Source organism: Conger conger, chromosome 7 (assembly GCF_963514075.1).
Source record: "Conger conger chromosome 7, fConCon1.1, whole genome shotgun sequence".
Classification (NCBI taxonomy): domain Eukaryota; kingdom Metazoa; phylum Chordata; class Actinopteri; order Anguilliformes; family Congridae; genus Conger; species Conger conger.
The window spans coordinates 60,614,851-60,635,557 of NC_083766.1; the positions used below are offsets into that span (position 1 = coordinate 60,614,851).

At 44.3% G+C, this 20,707-nt stretch overlaps 4 protein-coding genes across 4 annotated transcripts; all 4 read right to left on the reverse strand.

The window, feature by feature from the left end:
- Positions 1-342: 342 nt before the first annotated feature.
- Positions 343-1,296, reverse strand: LOC133133515 (olfactory receptor 52K2-like). The gene has a single exon (XM_061249616.1). The coding sequence runs from the start codon at positions 1,294-1,296 to the stop codon at positions 343-345; it is 954 nt and encodes a 317-aa protein (XP_061105600.1).
- A 4,058-nt stretch (positions 1,297-5,354) lies between these two features.
- LOC133133516 (olfactory receptor 52K2-like) lies at positions 5,355-10,052 on the reverse strand. The gene is made up of 3 exons (XM_061249617.1): positions 10,044-10,052; positions 8,044-8,119; positions 5,355-6,244 (listed from the first exon to the last, which is right to left on the reverse strand). Exons 1-3 carry the CDS (start codon positions 10,050-10,052, stop codon positions 5,355-5,357), a joined length of 975 nt encoding a protein of 324 aa, XP_061105601.1.
- Positions 10,053-10,547: 495 nt separating this feature from the next.
- LOC133133517 (olfactory receptor 10A3-like) lies at positions 10,548-11,501 on the reverse strand. Its single transcript, XM_061249619.1, has one exon. It carries the CDS (start codon positions 11,499-11,501, stop codon positions 10,548-10,550), a length of 954 nt encoding a protein of 317 aa, XP_061105603.1.
- Positions 11,502-19,350: 7,849 nt separating this feature from the next.
- On the reverse strand, positions 19,351-20,304 carry LOC133133518 (olfactory receptor 52J3-like). Its single transcript, XM_061249620.1, has one exon. The coding sequence runs from the start codon at positions 20,302-20,304 to the stop codon at positions 19,351-19,353; it is 954 nt and encodes a 317-aa protein (XP_061105604.1).
- Between the last annotated feature and the right edge of the window lie 403 nt (positions 20,305-20,707).

Sequence of the window (20,707 nt, forward strand, 5' to 3'; positions counted from 1 at the left end):
AAGCGTACATTAATTAAACAGTGCAACACATTTCTGTTTAAGTTTTTTTTGTTTTTGTTTTCTAAAACCATTGTTTCATTCCTGGACTTTGGTTTCTTCAGCAGCAATCACAAAAATCTACTTATTAAACTGTGTGTGTGAAACAAAAAAGAACCGCTTACATTTTTGATGGATGTTAGAGACAAATGAATAGGTTACAGAACAGATGTCTCACTCTAGTCAAGGGACATTCATAATCATTCAAACTTATTGAAGTTAATGTAATTGCAGATTACTTATGCCACCTCACAACTAATACCAAAAGTTAATTTCATTAAAACAAACTCACAATCAGTCAGACTTTCATCTATCAAAATTGGTCATCTTTTTCTTTGTGAAAAAATGTATCACTATATTCCTAATCTCTTTGGTGTTTAGTCCATAAATCAGTGGGTTGACAATGGGGGGCAGCAGGAAGATGGAGACGCCCGCGGCCCTTCTCAGGTACGGGGACACCTGGTTGAACCTGTGCGCGAGCACCTTGAACATGGTGGTGACCTGGAACACCAGGAACACCGTCAGGTGAGTGCCGCAGGTGCGCAGGGCCTTGCTCTTGGTGTCCGACTGCTTGTTGGCGAGGCAGGCCACCAGGATCTGGACGTAGGTGAAGATCACGGCGATCAGGGACATGCCCTGCAGGAAAGCCGCGACGAATATGCCGTAGTAGTTGTTGACTGCGGTGTCCCCGCAGGCCAGCTTGAGCAGGCTGGCGTTGTTGCAGTACATGTCAGTGATGCTGTTGCCGCAGAGACGCAGGCGAGCGAGCAGGCAGTAGAGGGGCGACACCACCGCCAGGTCCGTCACCACTATCGCCAGGACGACCTTCAGCAGGTTGGCGCGGCTCATCATGACGCCGTACCTGAGCGGGCGGCAGATGGCCAGGAAGCGGTCGTACGCCATGGCGGTGAGGATGACGTAGTCTCCGCCCGCGTACACGTGCACCATCATCGCCTGGAGGACGCAGCTGGCGCAGTACACGGAGCGGTCCTCCAGGGCGATGCCGCTAATGAGCTGCGGGAAGAACAGCGTCGCTCCTATCAGGTCGTTCACGAGCAGGTTGAGGAGCATCAGGTACATGGGCTTGTGCAGACTTCTGTTCAGGGTGATGCAGAGGATAATGGTCATGTTGCCAGCTATGATGAAGCAGTAGGTCAGCGTGGCCATGATGATGGCAGCGTAGGCCTGGGATGGCGGTATGTCCAGGGACTCCAAGTAAAAAAATGGAGGAAAGACTGTGTCGTTGGGCTGCCACGCCATGTTCTCTTATTGAGCGTTTTAATTTTGACTTTTTGTATTTTTGACAAACACCTGTTGAGGAAATAAGAAAGAAAAAAAAGACAGAAAATTGGAGAAGGAATTTGTGTACACATACACACAAGCACATTGCACACACATGAACATTGGTTCGTATGTTCAATCAATATTTCCCAAAACTTCGTCTTCCAAATAAATTTCATAAAGTTTCACGTTTTCCTTCACGTTAATTGATTTTGCTGCAACCGTTGGTTTAACCTTTGACAAGGACAAATGTTGACTAACTGACTCCAGGCTAGTCTGTGTGTCTGTCTGCAGTTATTCGGATAGAGAGTACCTCTCCAAGTTTCTGGAAGCACTCACACGCATCAGCCCAACAGTTCTGCTGTCTGAGCCTCTCCTCTGGAAACAGGCTATTTTAATATCGTAATAATCCCTTCAGACTCAATACCGTGATGCACTGACAGCATTCGACATCTATGCTCCCTCGCTTGGGGTTTTTTGTCCTTAAGGACAAAAGTCACGTGTTCTGCGACATCAACAGAAACCCTGTAAACACAGTATGTCCAAATAAATACCTGGATTTAAGTGAAAAGTGATTTTAAGTGAAAGTAAAAAAAAAGAAAGAAAAAAAAAAGAAATTCCAGACCAGAAATGTCTATGATGCTGAAGTTTAGATGATTTACTTTGTGGTTGTGATTTAGTTTGTGCTTTAGAAGGACAGATGCTCACTAAAGTTGAAAACCGTGTATCAAAGTGGAAAGTTTGATATCAGCCGATTGAGTTGTCTTTCAAAACAATTCAAAATAATTACTATAACCACGAGTGGTAATTAATGGGGTCCAAGGAGCATGCTGCAAGCACGGACTGCTAAGCTGTAAGGACACATACTGTATCTGATGAATGGTCCAAACTTTTCAAACTTTTAAATGTTCACTTTATTTCCCAAAATTTTACATGGTTTACCCTCACTCACTCATGATGGTCAGTCATTGCCAAGATTGTCAAGTGCCCAGTGAATGTTGATTGGCTGATGTCAGTCATATCTGTTCAGGTATGGCTTGATCATTGATTGGTAAAGTTTCAATTTTATTGGTAAAGCATTGCTTATGTATAATCTTGTATGTTCCTCTCACAGTGCCAACTATTGGTGGAATTACAGAAACATTGGCCCCGAATGCAACTGTTGCCAAGTTTTCATGATGATCAGAAGAAAATCTTTCAAGAGCTGTTTCAGTGAAATGGCCATGCCCACAACAATTCACTGACATGTCATGGACCAATGGTTTGCAGCATCAAAACAAAAAGTAATAACTCTTATCGGCGTTACTCACAGCATGTCTGTGTAAAATTTGAAGATCTCAATGGTTGCTGATATAATTTATTTTCGGCAAAGTTGTTCATCTGAAGGAGTAGGATCTACTGATGCAAGTTATAGGACTTTCCATGAACCATAGCCAAAGACACACTCTTTAAAAAGTGGGCGGCCTGTAGTGTAGTGGTTAAGGTAAATGACTGGGACCCGCAAGGTCAGTGGCTCTAATCCCCAGTGTAGCCACAATAAGATCTGCACAGCTGTTGGGGCCTTGAGCAAGGCCCTTAACCCTGGACTCCTGTTTAGTCTAATCAACTGTATACTGCTCTGGATGAGAGCGTCTGCCAAATGCCATTAATGTAATGTAATGTAATGTAAAAACCTGCATATTTGCTGTCACTGCTTTCGTGCCCCTTAATGGCCGACTGATCCCAAATTTTACATGATGATATCAACAGTACACAGAATCATGGATTACATTGGCTCAGGAGGTAAGAGCAGTCAAACTCAATGTTCAATGACAAGTAAGGCATTCACTACAGAATCGTGTACCGCCAGCTGTTGAAACTTGTCGCTAGTTTGTAAAACTGTACCCAGCCGCAACAATATGTGATAGTAGCATGTTGGAAGGCAGTTATACAAGGCTAAATTGTGTACTCGCTTTGTCTGGAAGGCAGGCTATCTAAATAGCTAGCCTAAAACTCAAGTTCAAACATTTAGGTCATGCAAATAACTAAGGAAAATTTGCATATGTGGCGAGTCTGAAATCCCTATTTTCCACTCCGTCCGTTCCGTTCAGTTTAGTAAGCAATATCATTCATGTGAATTAAAGATTTAATCGTACGTTGCACATTATATGTCCTTTGTATTTGTAGTGACTAAGGCAATTACCTGTGCAATATGTATGGGTATTAAAGTTAATGAAAATAGTTTGATTGAATATGAATTATGAAAAGGTGCACCGCACCCACTGATAATATAGTCAGCATAATCCAGCCCATTTCCCACCTGCGCCATGCACTTTGAACTGTGTGCTTTTCGCTTCTCCTGACAAAAATTCCAATATTCAATAGCCAAATATGGCCCTTGGTCATTGGTAGACTGTCCTGCCAGACAATGGCTCCAAACATACCTAAAGATCCAGACAGAAATGGCTCAGTGAAAATGACATTCATATTGTGCAATGGTCATCTCCCATTTAAGTCTCCAAACTTAAATCCTATGAAAAACCTGTGGTCTGAACTGAAGAGGGGGGTCCATGAGGGCAAACCCAGGGATATCAACGATTCTGAAAAGTTCTGCATGGTGTAATGGCAAACAATCTCTCCAAATGTGTTCTCTAACCTTATCAGAAATTACAGGAAATGACTGACGGCTGTCATCTTTTCCTGTGGTGTTTGCAGGAAGTATTAAACCAGGGGCGCCAATAATTGCGAAACCTGTTATTTGGGGAAATATATTTTCTGGGAAGAACTCGGCTATAGAGCGGGAGTCCAACTTCCTCAGGCCAGGAAGTTGTAAAGTAAAGGTCGAATGGAGCTGCCAACCGTGGTATGCTTGTGTGTAAGTTGATGTATTCCTCAAGGGTTCCGATCTGTATGGTCACGCTAGGACTCGGAACCGTACTGTCCTCTAGGGTCCTCTTCACACTTGTTCCTGTGTTCAATCTGCAATTCATTGTACGTCGCTCTGGGTAAGAGCATCTGCTAAATGCCTTGTAATGTAATGCAATTGTGCCTAATGTTTATGAATACTGTTATCAAATAGAGGCAAGGTGTATTCAAAGAACACACACTCCTGCATATGTACTGTAGTGTGCAGAACACACACCTCCAAACCAGCTGTGTCCGTGGGAGCAGACATATCTCAGATCTGGCCGGATAACATTTGGCATACAGTGGGAATAAGATGTACACCTCTCATTGAACATTCACAGGGAAATATTATCTTTGTTGGGGTGTGGGTGGTCAATCAAAAACATTTTTACATTTGAAACGGGAGAGGAGCCCACAGTGCATTGAGGGACCAGCACTTAAGTGATTTGGCCAAGGGAGGATGCCCCCCTCTCAATGATTAATTTCTCTCTGTTACAAATACTAGCCCCTCGATAGGATCAGGGAATCAATTACATGCTTATTGAGAAAATGAGCATGAGCTAATTAAGGTACACACTGTACACCTGAGTATTAGTGGTAGGAAAATGCAAGCATGGCTGGGCTGAATGGCCTGTTCTCGTTATTATGTTATGCTATGTATTTTACATCACTAGGTGCAACACAAGCAGTGCAGAACCGAGATTGTTTTCTGTAATATACACTCAGTGAGCACTTTATTAGGTATTTATTAGACCAGATCTGTTTTTTAGACATTTTTATGTCTTCTGCTGCTGTAGCCTATCCACTTAGAGGTTTGATGTGTTCAGAGATGCTCTTCTGCATACCACTGTTGTAATGTGTGGTTATTTGTGTCACTGTCACCATCCTGTCAGCTTTAACCAGTCTGGCCATTCTCTTCAGCTGAAAGTATATTTCAGCCTGGATACAACCAGACTTTTCCTCCTGGACCAAACTGTGTGAAGTACCACTTGCATTTTAGATACAAATTTTTAAAGACAAATTAATGGACAACACAATGCATATCTCATAGTCATAATCATCATTAAATAATTTCAGTTAATGGCAAACAATTACAGATTATTATGGCATCTCAAAATGAATACCGTAATTACAGTGAAGGATTCAGATGTTCATCCATCAAATCTGGTAACCTTTTTCTTTCTGAAAAAATGTATCACTATACTTCTAATCTCTTTGGTGTTTAATCCATATATCAGGGGGTTGAGGATGGGGGGAAACACTACTGTTGAGGTCCCAATGGATCTCATAAGGTACGGGGATACCTGGCGGAACCTGAATGAGAGCACAGTTAACAAGGTGAAGACCTGGAACACAAGAAAGACTGTCAGGTGAGTGCCACAGGTGCGCAGGGCCTTGCTCCTGGTGTCTGACTGCTTGTTGGTGAGGCAGGCCACCAGGATATGGACATAGGTGAAGATCACAGCGATCAGAGATATGCCATTCATAAGAGAAGAGAGGAAGAGGCCATAATAGTTGTTGATTCTGGTGTCCCCGCAAATCAGATTGACTAGGCTGGGGTTATTGCAGATCATTGCATTGATGCTGGTCTTGCAGAACCACAACCTGGAGAGCAGGCTGAAGAGGGCAGAGATGAGGACCAGGTCAGTCAGCCACATTGCAACGACAATCTTCAGGACATAGGCGTTGCTCATCAAGGTGCTGTAGCTGAGCGGGCGACAGATGGCCAGGAAGCGGTCATACGCCATGCCGGAGAGGATGATGAAATTCCCGCCCCCATACAGGTGCACCAAGAGCCCCTGGAGGAAGCAGGCAGCAGAGGAGATGGAGCGGTCATCCAGGGCGATGCTACTGATGAGCTGGGGGAAGAATGCACTGGCCCCCATGAGGTCGTTGACCGGCAGGTTGAGGAGCATCAGGTACATGGGCTTGTGCAGACTTCTGTTCAGGGTGATGCTGAGGATCAGGGTCATGTTGCCAGCCACAATGAAGCAGTAGGTCAGTGTTCCCATGAGAATGGCTAGAGAGATCTTGGACGGTGGTATATCCAGGGACTCCAAGTAAAAAAATGGTGGAAGACCTGTACTGTTGTGCTCAATCTGCATGTTCACTTATTGAGAGTTGCTTGCTGTATTTTTTCCCGCACTTGTTCTAGAAATGATAGAGGCAAAATGCAGAAAATTATTGAAAGGTTTTGTACACACATACACAAAAATAACATATATGCACTCAATATTTCCAAGAATTTTGTCTTCCAAATAATTTCCTGAAATTGTTCAATTCCTCCACAAACACAGTTTTGACAACAATTTTGACAAGTTAATTTAGCTGACTGGCAAAGACTAACTTTAACAGCTGATTCAACCGCTGACAGAGACAAATGTTGACTGACTCCAGGCTAGTCTGTGTGTCTGTCTGCAGTTATACGGATAGAGAGTACCTTACCATGTCTCTGGAAGCACTCACACGCATCAGCCCAACAGTTCTGCTGTCTGAGCCTCTCCTCCAGGTACTGGTTATTTTAATATCGTAATAATCCCTTCAGACTCTAAAACATGATGACAGCATATGATTTCTTCTTTCCCTCAACTGGGGGCATTTGTCCCTAAGTGCTCTGCAGCATGACCAGAAACCCTGTAATTACAAGTCGTAATCACAGCTAAATGCAGTCTCCTGTCTGTCTGAAGACCCCTAGTGGCCTTGGTGCCAGCGTCCAGAGAATGCTCAACTCAGACATTCAGTGTAACCAAACTATGAGATGAAGCAACAAGTTCTGTGTTCTTGCTTCATTAGTAAGCAAATACAAGAACAACTGTGTACCTTTAGTGTATACCCAGGCCGAAAAAAATACAAAACATAAAACCATAATTTGTCCATACATATAAATATCCCTACATATATGTGCCCAAGAATCACATAAGTAAAGCTAATGTTACCTCTGACTCCAAATCTTTACATATTAACAATATGAAACAAAGGCTTAACAACTTAGATGCTAGTTGGCCTTAGTGACAGATTCAGCTGTGTTTCCTTCGTGTACCAGGTCTGAAACAGATGCAAAACATGTAGGTACAGAGGGGCTGTCTTGTCGGCTGCAGTGTAGGCCAGTAGCAGTAATCTAGTCAGGAGATTACCAAAGCCTGGATGAATAGTTGTGTGGAGTACATGGTCAGGTATGGTTGAATCCTCCTAATGTTAAAAAGAAGGCATCTTCAGGACTGTGATGTAGTTGCAACCTGCCCTTTGAAGTGGTCTTTCAGGACCACCACCAGGTTCCTAGCAGAGTGGGAAGCAGCCGCTGGAGCACCATCAACGGTGACTGAGATATGGTGTGGTCGGGAGGCTCCGTGAGCGATGGAGAGCAGCTCTGTCTTGTTGAGGTTGAGAATCAGGTGATGCCTGGCCATCCATGAGCAGATGAAGCCCAGGCAGGCAGATACTCTCTCATTAACCTGTGTGGTGGCGGAAGGGAAGGAGAGGAAAAGCTGGGCGTGATCAGCACAACGGTGACATGAGAAGCCATGTGACGCAATTATTGAGCCAATGGATGTTGTGTAAAGGTAGAACAGCAGAGGCACCTGTACAGAACCCTGTGTGACTCCTCTGAGATGGGGATGAGGGCAGAGATGGACCCCCACCAGACTACCTGCTAGGACCTATCTGCCAGATAGGACGCAAACCCAGAGAGGGCAGTCCCAGAAATACTCCTCTCAGCCAGCGTTGAAATCAGGAGTCGGTGGTCGCCTGTGTCAAATGCTGCAGACAAGGAGGATCAGGACAGAGAAGAGGGCACGTGCCTCTGTCACAGGCAGGGGAGCAGTCTCTGTTCAGTGCCCGAATCAGAAGCCAGACTGTTGAGGGTCAAGCTGATTGTGCTGCTGGAGAAAAGATGACAGTAGGTTAAGTACTGCTCATTCTACAGCTTTGGATAGAAAAGGCAGTACTGATACTGGTTGATAGTTCCCAACATCAGAGGGGTCTGATGTTGGTTTCTTGAGTACTGGGGTAACACCAGCTAGTTTAAAGTCAGAGGGAACATTACCACTGGCAAAGGAGCCATTAAAAAAAGAGGAGAGATAAGGAAGGAGCTCACCGGATATGGACTGGAGGAGAGCTGATGGGATAGGTTCAAGCGGACAGGCGGTTGCACAATGGTTTGTGATGAGTTGAAGTATGTCTGTGGGTTCCATCATCGTGAAGGAGGTCGGTGCAGCAGTGGGTGTGGTTTGGCGAGTAGGTGGCATCACCGGATGAGTGAAGGAGTTCCGGATACCAGCCACCTTCCTCTCTAAAAGTTGATGAGGTTTAGACAAATATGCACTGATTGAAAAAAGACTGAAAAAAAGAGGTTTTAGCTGATGTGGTAGCAGAGGTAAAGGCTGCCAGTGAGGTGTGATATGAAGCCCGGTCATGAGAGGATCTGGATTTCCTCCACTTCCTCTCAGCCGCACCCAGCAAGGTTGCAGCCGATCTCAGAGATTCCGTAGAATGTTCCTTTTATTGTTTAATTGTTGTCACCGATTTCAATGGTTTTATTGTTACGAATTGTACTGCCTTTTATTTTTAATTGATTTATTGTATTTATTCATTGTTTTATTGTTTGTAGATGGTTTTATATAGATTGTTTATTCACAGAAAAAAATGTATCAATTAAAAAAATGTAAATGACGAGCTAAGTTTGGTTGAATGGCCGTAATCTTTTTTACGTTTATGTTTATGAGTACAGTAGCATACCCAGGGTAGTGCTCTCACTTATAGTGGCATGCATTGTTAGAATTCATACCACTCTAACAAAGTGAGGGACACCAGTATACACTGCTTACATTTTGCTTCATATATTTTTTATTAGTTGTACATGTCACCCTCAGATATTTCACACTTGTGGCCAATGAGTTTATGACTGTGTATTTTGCTAGTTTCTGGATGTGATGCTCTGACTTATGGTAGAACCTATGCACTTGTAAGTCGCTTTGGATTAAAAGCGTCTGCCAAATGACAAAAATGTAAATGTAATGATTCAGGAAAGGTATGTTTACCTGAATTATCTTTGTGACTTTCATATGTCATTGCAACATTGCCAAATGTTTGCATATTTGCATAATTTGTTTTGTATCTGCAGCACTTTATCACTAAATTATGAAAATGAACTAAATTAAGATCATATTATAAATGGTACAAGTTTATTACCTTGTTTAAGCCATGTTTCAAGTTCTGGTGATGCTAACTTATGGAGTTATATAACCTTGAAATAGAACAATGCAAAAATGGCAATTTCATGTGACGGGGTTCATCACAGGACCAAGCCATATAGTCAATTTAAAAAATGATAACGTTGATGACATTGGTGTTGATCTAATGATGGGTAAGGCTCGGAAGAAGACTTGGTTATTATTATTTAAAGGAATATCAAAGTTGATATTTATATTGGCAAGCAACACCATGGGGTTTGGCACTTCACTAGAGTGTAAGGATGTAAGTTGGCCACATGGTGGCAACATATCCCCTTGCATGACAAATACTGGATATCAGGGCGACTCAACACTCGTGGGCTGCAGTGTCTGCTGGCATTTGCTTCAGCCGTGAGCTGAGAGAGAGAGTGAGAGAGAGAGAGAGAGAGAGAGAGAGAGAGAGAGAGATTACCATTCTGCAGTACGTTTATTAAATGGTCTTATCTAATAAGAACTTGCTCTCTTTGAAAAATATTTAGTGCAAATAACGCAGCCAACTTCACTCAGGACACATAGGCCTGGCTGTTACACATTTGGCATAGTAATGGATTTCAGACACCTCTCAGTGATCATTCACAGAGCTCCATGGGCCAGAGTTGGAAGCAATTTTACTTTGGCCATCGCCCTGATGATCCTAATTAATGTAAATGTTTTCTTTGTTGGCATGTCGGCAGTCAGTCATACAAAAAACAAAAATGTTACACAACAGGTCAAGTTGTAAGTCAGTTTGTAGTGGAAAAGGGAGAAAAAGACACAATGTATTGGGAGTAAAGACAAACACAGAAGCCAAAGGTGGATATCCCCCTCCCAATGATTTATTGTTTGATTTATTCACACATATGAGCCCCTTGATAGACTCAGGGAATTAATGACATTCATGAGGAATGTATGCTGTCAAATCAAACAAAGTAGGAAGATATGTCACCCTTCGTGAAAGTGTATTTCAGCCTGGATACAACCAGACTTTTTTTCCTGGACCAAACTGTTTGTGTGAAGTACCACAACACAACGCATATCTTATAGTCATAATAATAATTTCAGTTGATGGCAAATAATTGCAGATTATTCATGTCATCTTAAAATGAATACCATCATTACAGTGAAGGACTCAGACGTTCATCCATCAAATCTGGTAACCTTTTTCTTTCTGAAAAAATGTATCACTATACTTCTAATCTCTTTGGTGTTTAATCCATATATCAGGGGGTTGAGAATGGGGGGAAGCAGTAATGTTGAGATCCCAATGGATCTTCTAAGGTACGGGGATATCTGGCGGAACCTGAATGAGAGCACGGTTAACAAGCTGGTGGCCTGGAACACAAGAAAGACTGTCAGGTGAGTGCCACAGGTGCGCAGGGCCTTGCTCCTGGTGTCTGACTGCTTGTTGGTGAGGCAGGCCACCAGGATCTGGACATAGGTGAAGATCATAGCGATCAGGGACATCCCATTCAGAAGAGAAGAGAGGAAGAGGCCATAATAGTTGTTGATTCTGGTGTTCCCGCAAACTAGATTGACCAGGCTGGCGTTATTGCAGAACATTGCATTGATGCTGGTCTTGCAGAACCAAAACCCCGAGAGCAGGCTGAAGAGGACAGACATGAGGACCAGGTCAGTCAGCCACATTGCAACGACAATCTTCAGGACACTGGCATTGCTCATCAAGGTGCTGTACCTGAGCGGGCGACAGATGGCCAGGAAGCGGTCGTACGCCATGCCGGAGATGATGATGAAAGCCCCACCCCCATACAGGTGCACCAGTAGCCCCTGGAGGAAGCAGGCGGCAGAGGAGATGGAGCGGTCATCCAGAGCGATGCTAATGATTAGGTAGGGGAAGAAAGCACTGGTACCAATGAGGTCATTGACCGGCAGGTTGAGGAGCAACAGGTACATGGGCTTGTGCAGACTTCTGTTCAGGGTGATGCTGAGGATCAGGGTCATGTTGCCAGCCACAATGAAGCAGTAGGTCAGTGTCCCCATGAAAACGGCTACGGAGACCTTGGATGGTGGTATATCCAGGGACTCTAAGTAAAAAAATGGCGGAAGATCTGTGCTGTTGGGCTCCATCTGCATGTTCACTTATTGAGAGTTGCTTGCTGTATTTTTCCCTGTACCTGTTCTAGAAATGATAGGGGCAAAATTATGAAAATTAGATAAAGGTTTTGTACAAAACAATTTTGCCTTCCAAATAATTTCCTGTGAAGTTGTGAAATTCCTTCACAAACATGGTTTTGATAACAATTTTGACAAGTTAGTTTAGCTGGCAAAAACTAACTTTAAGAGCTGATTCAATTGTTTACAAAGACAAATGTTGACTGACTCTAGGCTAGTCTGTATGTCTGTCTGCAGTTATACGGATAGAGAGTACCTTACCAAGTCTCTGGAAGCACTCACATGCATCAGCCCAACAGTTCTGCTGTCTGAGCCTCTCCTCCAGGCACTGGTTATTTTAATATCTCAATAATCCCTTCAGATTCGACAACGTGATGCACTGACAGCATTTCATTTTTGTCCTCCCTCATATGGGGGCATTTTTCCCTAAGTGCTCTGCAACATGACCAGAAACTCTGTAAACACAAATCTTAATCACAGATAAGTCTCCTGTCTGTCTGAACCCCCTTGTGACCTTTATGCCAGTATCCAGAGAATGCTCAACTCAGACATTCAGTGCTCCTGCAATCAAACTATGAGATGAAGCAACAAGCTCTGTCTGCTAGCTTCACATACGGAGTATCTATGTACTATTTTTGTGTAGTTTAGCCAGTTACTGCCCGCACGCCCAGTTACTGGCACCATCATGTCAGCGTTGATCAGTCTCGCCCTTCTCCACTAACTTCTCTCATTAACAAGGCATTTTTTCCCGCAGAACTGTTGTGAACTGGATCTTTTTTCTTTTTCCACCATTCTCTGCAAACTCTAGCGACTGTTGTGTGTGAAAATCCCAGGAGCTCAGCAGTTTCTGAGATATTCAAACCACCCTGTCTGCCACCAACAATCATTCAATGGTCAAAGTCACATTTCTTCCCCATTCTGATAGTTGATGTAAACATAAACTGAAGCTCCTGACCCTTATCTGCATATTTTAGTGCATTGAACTGCTGCTACATGATTGGCTGATTAGATAATTGCAAAGCTAATGTTACTTCTGACTCAAAATATCTTATTCATATGAAAAAAAAAGGCTAAAGCTATAACATGCTTGTAGGCCTTAAGTCTCAGCTGTTCTGAACCTCCAAGAGGAGGTCGTTCCACCACCGTGGAGGCAGTTGTAACCCAGAGGTGGAAGTGCGGAGAGGGGGAGGAACCAGGCATCCTGCGGTGGCTGAACAAAGAGGTCTGGCAGGTATGTAGGGTCTGATGATCTTTTGGAGGTAAGCTGGGGCAGACCCGTTAACTGCTTGGAAAGCTAGCACCAATGTTTTTAATTTGATGTGAGCAATAACAGGCAGCCAGTGGAGGGAAGTGACCAGGGGGGTGACGTGGGAGTGTCTGGGAAGGTTGAAGACCAGATAAGCTACTGAATTCTGGATGATTTGGAGGGGTCTGATGGCGGATGCTGGAAGGCCAGCCAAGAGAGTTGCTGTAGTTCAGGCGGGACAAAACCATCGCCTGGACCAGGAGCTGGGTCGAGTAGGGAGTGAGAAAGGGGCAGACCCTCAGATGCTGTATAGGAAGAACCTGCATGGCCGGGGCACTGTCACAATCTTCTTGGACAGGGACAGTCTGTTGTCCATCACCACCACCACTTTCTTGCACAGGGTGATGGCGTCATCCCACAGGGAAATGGAGAGATCAAGAAAGGGAGAGGTTAGAGCAGGGATGAAGATCATTTCAGTCTTACCTGGGTTGAGCTTTAGTTGGTGGTTGTCTATCCAGCTCTGGATGTCACTCAGGCAAGATGTAGCTGAAATCTGTGTGTCAGATGGTGGGAAAGAGATAAAGAGTTGGGTGTCATCAGCATAGCAGTGGTAGGACAAACCATGAGCAGTAATAACAGGGCCAAGGGATCTAGTGTAAAGGGATAAAAGAAGCAGGCCAAGGACTGAGCCCTGGGGACCTCCTGTGGTCAGGGGCAGAGGTGTCGATACTGTACCAGCCCAGGCAACCTTGAAGGAGCGACCAGGGAGGTAGGACTTGATCCAGTTCAGGGCTGTGCTGCAGATCCCCATTGCTGACAGGGAGGACAGGAGGATGGAGTGTGCATTAGTGTTCTGCAGTGGGTTGGGAGCATTTTCTCCTGGATTAGTTAAGTATCATTTGTTTGTTTGCTGTTTCTAATTCAGTTTAGTTGTCATTATAGTGTTCTGCTGTGTATTTGTTTGTTTGATTGTTAGTTAATACAAGTGGTGTTTATTTAGATTACAGTGAAACTGGGTTAGGTGTTTGTTTCTCTCTGGTGAGCTAGGCTATTGAGTTAGGCTATTGTTTTTACTGGCTGGCAGGCCACAGCTTTTGTTGTAGGAGGAGCCAATAGTTTGCACCCTGCTTAGGGTATTATTACTGGCACACCTGAACTCACTTCAGTGTGCATTAGTGTTCTGCAGTGGGCTGGTAGCATTTTCTGTATTCAGCGTCAGTGTTATTTAAGCAGTTGTGTAGCGCACCAGCGTCAGCTGGGTGCAGCAGCCTCGGCTAAAAGAAGTAGCAGACGTACAAAGTCGAGGGTGTGTATCTACGGGTGTCCATCCAGGCTGTCTGAGAGCCTGATGTTTCATTTTGTTTTTCGCTGCCTGCCCTCATTTCACTACGTAGTATTCCTCTTGTCCTCGCTAGTTCCCTCCATGTGTTTTCTTCCCATCCCTGTCTTCTCTCCTCTCCCCAGGTCCTAGTCAGGTAGGAGGTTCGCTTCCCGCCAACATGGGCAGAATATCTCAAACCTCTTCTACCCTCCCAGATCCGCTGATATTGATCTCTGTGTGGCTGGTGGCCTCTGGAACTGCCAGTCCGCCGTCCAGAAAGCAGACTTCATATCTGCCTATGCCTCCCACCTCAACCTTGACTTTCTTGCTTTAACCGAAACGTGGCTCCAGAGAACACAACCACCCCGGCTGCCCTTTCCTCTGCCTTCTCTTTTTCCCACACACCCAGAACCTCTGGCAGAGGAGGTGGCACAGGTCTCCTAATCTCATCCTCATGGAGATCTAGTGTCTTCTCCTCATCCTTCGCCTTCTCCTCTTTTGAATTTCATGCGGTTTCTGTTACTTTGCCGTGCAAACTGTTTATTATTGTTGTTTATCGCCCCCCGGGTCCTCTGGGGAGCTTCTTTGATGAGATGGACATCCTCCTTAGCTCCTCACCAGTCAATGACACCCCGCTGATCCTCCTGGGTGACTTCAACCTCAACTCAGAGTCCACCCAGTCTACCTTTCTCTCCCTCCTTTCTTCTTTTGACCTTACCCTCACTCTTCCCCCCCACCGGAACCTACGCCACCTGTCTTCCTCCACCCTCTCATCTACAATCCTCTCCTCCCTACCATCCACAGAGTCTTTCTCTCGACTGTCTCCCGATGATGCTGCTACAACTCTCATGTCCTCCCTCTCATCTTCCTTTGACTCTCTGTGTCCCCTCACTACCAAACTAGCTCGGGCCTCCCCCCCCAGTCCATGGCTTTCTGATGCTCTACGAGCTGTCCGAACCGAACTGCGGGCAGCGGAGAGAAAATGGAAAAGGTCCTGTCTCCCCTTCCTTCCATGCCCTCTTATCATCTTTCCATTCCTTTGTCTCTCTAGCTAAATCTTCCTTCTTTTACTCGAAAATTAACGCGGCTACCTCTAATCCCCGCAAACTGTTTTCAACCTTCTCCTCTCTTCTGGCCCCCCTCCCCCCCACCCCCCTCATCACTCACACCTGATGACTTTGTCTCCTTCCCTGAAGAGGGCCAGAATCACTCCCCTGCTCAAAAAACCTACTCTTGACCCCTCTGCCCTGAACAACTACCGGCCTGTCTCTCTTCTTCCCTTTCTCGCTAAAACTCTGGAACGGGCGGTCTGCTCCCAACTAACTGTCCACTTACCTTCTCCAGAATAATCTCCATGACCCCAACCAGTCCGGCTTCAAGAGTGGCCACTCCACTGAGACTGCCCTGCTCGCGGTCACTGAGGCACTCCACTCTGCTAAAGCCAAATCCCTCTCCTCTGTCCTCATCTTCCTCGACCTGTCGGCCGCCTTCGATACAGTCAACCATGAGATTCTGCTCTCATCGCTGGGATGGGTGTCACAGGGTCTGCACTCGCTTGGTTTTCCTCCTACCTCTCTGGTCACTCCTACCAGGTGACTTGAGTCTCTGACCCTCACCCCCTACAAACTGGAGTCCCGCAGGGCTCAGTTCTTGGGCCTCTCCTCTTCTCGCTATACACCATGTCTCTTGGTTCTGTTATCTCTTCCCATGGCTTTTCTTATCACTCTTACGCTGATGACACCCAACTCTTTATTTCCTTCCCCCCCGACACCCAAGTCACCACACAGATCTCTGCCCGCTTGGCTGATATCTCTGCGTGGATGACTTCCCACCACCTGAAGTTAACCTTGCCAAAACTGAGCTTCTCTACATCCCTGCTAAGTCCTCTCCGTCAATCGACCTCTCACTGACTGTTGAGGACTTTGTAGTTTCCTCCTCCCGTACAGCAAAGAATCTTGGGGTGACTCTTGATCATGTCACCCCGCTCCTCATTGGCCTCCACTGGCTTCCTATTGCCACACGCATCCAATTCAAGGCCCTAGTGTTGCCATTTCAGGCTGCTAAGTGGACTGCCCCACCTTATATACAATCCTTAATCACTCCCTACTCCCCAGCTAGACCACTCCGGTCTGCCAGCTCTGGTCGCCTTATGGTTCCCTCTCTACGTGCACCTGGCGGTCGAGCTGCACGTTCACGCCTGTTTTCCGTTCTGTTTCCTCAGTGGTGGAATGACTTGCCTACCACTGTCAGGACAGCAGAATCCCTCCCCCTATTTTGACGCAAACTCAAAACACACCTTTTCAAACTCTACCTTAGTCCCTCCTGATTCCTCCTGATTAAATTAATTAATTAATTAAAAAATTGCACTTATGATGATGAGTATATATTTAGAACAGCATTCCATGTGTATTTTCCTATGTGATGCTTTGACTTGTGGTAGAACCTATGCACTTGTAAGTCGCTTTGGATTAAAAGCGTCTGCCAAATGACAAAAATGTAAATGTAAATGTAAATGGAGTGACCCACAGTGTCAAAAACGGCAGAAAGGTCTAGAAGAATCAGGACAGAGGAGAGGGAGGCTGCTCATGCGGCCTGATTCACTTACAGAGAGGAATGCGGTCTCCGTCAAGTGGCCGGGTCTGAAGCCAGACTGGTGAGGGTCTAGGAAGTTGTTCATGGAAAAAAAGAAGAGACATCTGGGATTTCCTCCACTTCCTCTCGGCCACCCGCAGCAAGGTTCTGGCTGATCTGAGAGATGTTTTTAGCATGTTTGTTTTATAGTTTTATTGTAATAAGTTTTGTTGTCTGTTATTTTTATTATTGATTGTATTTATTCATTGTTTTATTATGTTATTGTTTATATATAGCTTTATTCACAGGAAAAATAATAATCAAACTGTCACATTTGGCTGAATGGCCTGTAGCCATCTTATCTTTTTTATGTTTATGTTTATGAGTACTGTAGCATACCCAGGGTAGTGCTCTCACTTATAGTGGCATGCATTGTTAGAATTCATACCACTCTAACAAATTTAGTAGACAGTAAGCGACAACAGTATGCACTGCTTACATTTTGCTTCATATATTTTTTATTAGTTGTACATGTCACCCTCAGATATTGCACACTTATGGCCAAGGAGTTTATGATTCAGGAAAGGTATGTTTACCTGTATTATCTTTGTTATTTTCATATTTCATTGAGAAATGGCTAAATGTTTGCGTTTTTATATACATTGTTTTGTATTTGCAGCACTTTATTGCTAATTTATTAAAATAAACCAAATTAAGAGCATATTGTAAATGGTACAAGTGTCTTGCCTAATTTAAGCCATGTTTCAAGTTCCTGTGATGATCACCAATGGAGTTATAAAACCCTGAAATAGATTATTAATTATTTATATTTATATTGGCAACCAGCACCATGAGGTTTTGGCACTCCCCAGAAGAGTGTAACGATACCAGTTGACCACATGATGGCAACATATCCCTTTGCATTACAAATACTGTAGGAAGGAATCTGTAAACCTTGCCAGCGCAACATAAAATGTTCCATCTGTTTATGTATAAGGAGAGGGAGAGAGATTTTGTGATTAACTTTGATAAAATTTCATAAAATGCTCATATCTAATAAAACCTTGCACTCTTTGAAAAGGCAAGGTTTATTCAAACAACATATTCTCCTCCACCCACGATTTACTGCGCATAACACAGCCAACTCCACACATACTGTATTAAATCTGTGAAGGGGAGCAGACATACCTAGAGTAGGACACATAGACCTGGCTGTTAAACATTTGGCATAGTAGTGGGCTTAAGACACCATGTGATCACTCACCGAGCACCATGGGCCACAGTGAACAAGCTTTAGAGGCAGTTTTACCGTGGCCATAACCCTGATCATTTTTCTTAAAGGAAATGTTTTTGTTGTTGGTATGTCGATGGTCAGTCATACAAAACTGACATTTCCGTAATTACACTATAAAATATTACACAACGGGTCTAGTTGTAAGTTAGGTTGTATTGGAAAAGGGAGAATAAGACACAATTCGTTGTGAGTGAAGATCAACACAGAACCCCGAGGTGGATAACCCCCGCCCAATGATTGATTGATTGATTTATGACAGCAGAAGTCGCTAATATGAGCCCCTTGGTAGACTCAGCTAATTAATGACATGCTCACTCAGAACAGCATGAGCTAATTAAGGTTTATTATACACCTGAGCATGTGGTGTTATACACCAAGCACAGACTGTTAGTTACAGCTTGCAGATTGAGCAACACACAGGCCACTCTATTGCGCCCACTAGGAGACTGCAGACTCAAAAACCAGGTATATGCTGGCCTCATTATGCACCGGCATGTGCAGTATGTGTAGGAGGGCGGCCTGTAGCGTAGTGGTTAAGGTAAATGACTGGGACACGCAAGGTCGGTGGTTCTAATGCTGGTGTAGCCACAATAAGATCCCTACAGCCGTTGGGCCCTTGAGCAAGGCCCTTAACCCTGCATTGCTCCAGGGGAGGATTGTCTCCTGATTAGTCTAATCAACTGTACGTCGCTCTGGATAAGAGCGTCTGCCAAATGCCAATAATGTAATGTGTTCGGTGGTGCATCTGCAACGTGAAAAACAGCAAGAACAGGTGTCACATGAATCAGAGGATTTACATCTCCTCTTGATCAGCAGGAGCGCTTGCTGGTGGGAGAACGATTTCAGCTGAGTTAAGGGGTTGGGAAATATTTAAATAAATATTAAAAATTAAAAATAAATATTTTATTTCAGTTAATTTCCTTCTACAGTATATGGACATGAATATGGCCAAAAAAGAAATGTATTGTCACTCTCAAATAGTGTAATATACACAGTGCATGAAACCCAAGCAATTCATTTTGAACTTATCATCATTAACTATTGATACATTTGGCCTACTTACTCAATAGTGTATTAACGTAATGTATGCTGTCAAATTAAACAAAGTAGGAAGATATGTCAACTTTCATTAAAGTGTATTTCAGCATGGACACAGGACTTTTCTTTCTGGATCAAACTGTTTGTACCCCTTGCATTTTAGATAAAAAATAATAATAAGGGCAAATGAATGCAAAACATGCTTAGTCATAATCATCATGAAATTATTTCAGATAATGGAAAACAATTGCAGATTATCCATACCATCTTAAAATTAATACCAAAAGTTCATTACAGTGAAAGATTCAGGACTTTCAGATTTGTCAGATTTGTCAGACTTTCATCCATCAAAGCCGACAACCTTTTTCTTCCTGAAAAAATGTATCACTACGCTTCTAATCTCTTTGGTGTTTAATCCATATATCAAGGGGTTGAGGATGGGTGGAAACAGTAATATTGAGACCCCAACGGACCTTCTCAGATATGGGGATACCTGGGGAAACCTGTGGGAGAGCACGGTGAATATGCTGGTGGCCTGGAACACCAGGTACACTGTCAGGTGAGTGCCACAGGTGCGCAGGGCCTTGCTCCTGGTGTCTGACTGCTTGTTGGTGAGGCAGGCCACCAGGATCTGGATGTAGGTGAAGACCACAGCGATCAGGGACATCCCATTCAGGAAAGAAGTGAGGAAGAGGCCGTAATAGTTGTTGATTCTGGTGTCCCCGCAAACCAGCTTGACTAGGGTGGCGTTATTGCAGTACATGTCAGTGATGCTGTTACCGCAGAATCGGAATCGGGTGAGCAGACAGAAGAGGGTTGAAATCAGGACAAGGTCCATCAACCACATCGCCGTAATGATCTTCAGCAGGTTGCCGTGACTCATCAAGGTGCTGTACCTGAGCGGGCAGCAGATGGCCAGGAAGCGGTCGTACGCCATGGCAGTGAGGATAGTGTAGGCTCCAGCCGCATACAGGTGCACCAGTAGCCCCTGGAGGAAGCAGGCGGCAGAGGAGATGGAGCGGTCATCCAGGGCGATGCTACTGATGAGCTGGGGGAAGAATGCCGTGGCCCCCATGAGGTCGTTCACGAGCAGGTTGAGGAGCAACAGGTACATGGGCTTGTGCAGACTTCTGTTCAGGGTGATGCTGAGGATCATGGTCATGTTGCCAGCCACAATGAAGCAGTAGGCCACTGTCCCCATGATGATGGCTGGGTAGACCTGGGATGGCGCTATGCCCAGGGACTCCATGTAAAAAAATGGTGGAAGATCTGTGCTGTTGGGCTCCAACACCATGTTTTCTTATTGTGAGTTTTACTCTCTTAGTTGCTTGCCGTATTTTTGACAATACTTCTTCTAGAGTTGATTGTGAACACAAGAACAAAAAATTAAGAAAACATTTGTGTAAGGACACACACATGCATATGATAATAGATTATATTCCATCATTATTTCCCTGAACTTTGTCTTCCAAACACATGCAAGTTTTATTTTTTCCTCCACATGCACAGTTTTAAAAAGATTTGTGTGAAATTCAATGATGAGTGATTCTTTTATTTGGCCTCAAATCAACAAAATAAGCTTTCATTAGGCTGGGAGGACTAAAAATGAGTAGTTAGAAAGCTGTGAGTCATTTAGACCTACCTTTTCAACCTGACATGGGCATAATGACTGATATGGCTTTCTTTCATTTTAGTGA

Excerpts from the sequence above, each read along its gene's own strand:
- LOC133133518 (XM_061249620.1), bottom strand. The coding sequence starts at position 20,304 with ATGGTGTTGGAGCCCAACAGCACAGATCTTCCACCATTTTTTTACATG.
- LOC133133516 (XM_061249617.1), bottom strand. Across the intron at positions 6,245-8,043 it reads CCTCAACAGTCTGGCTTCTG|CACCGTCCAAGATCTCTCTA; the intron begins ATTCGGGCACTG and ends CCCTGGATATAC.
- LOC133133517 (XM_061249619.1), bottom strand. The coding sequence starts at position 11,501 with ATGCAGATGGAGCCCAACAGCACAGATCTTCCGCCATTTTTTTACTTA.
- LOC133133515 (XM_061249616.1), bottom strand. The coding sequence starts at position 1,296 with ATGGCGTGGCAGCCCAACGACACAGTCTTTCCTCCATTTTTTTACTTG.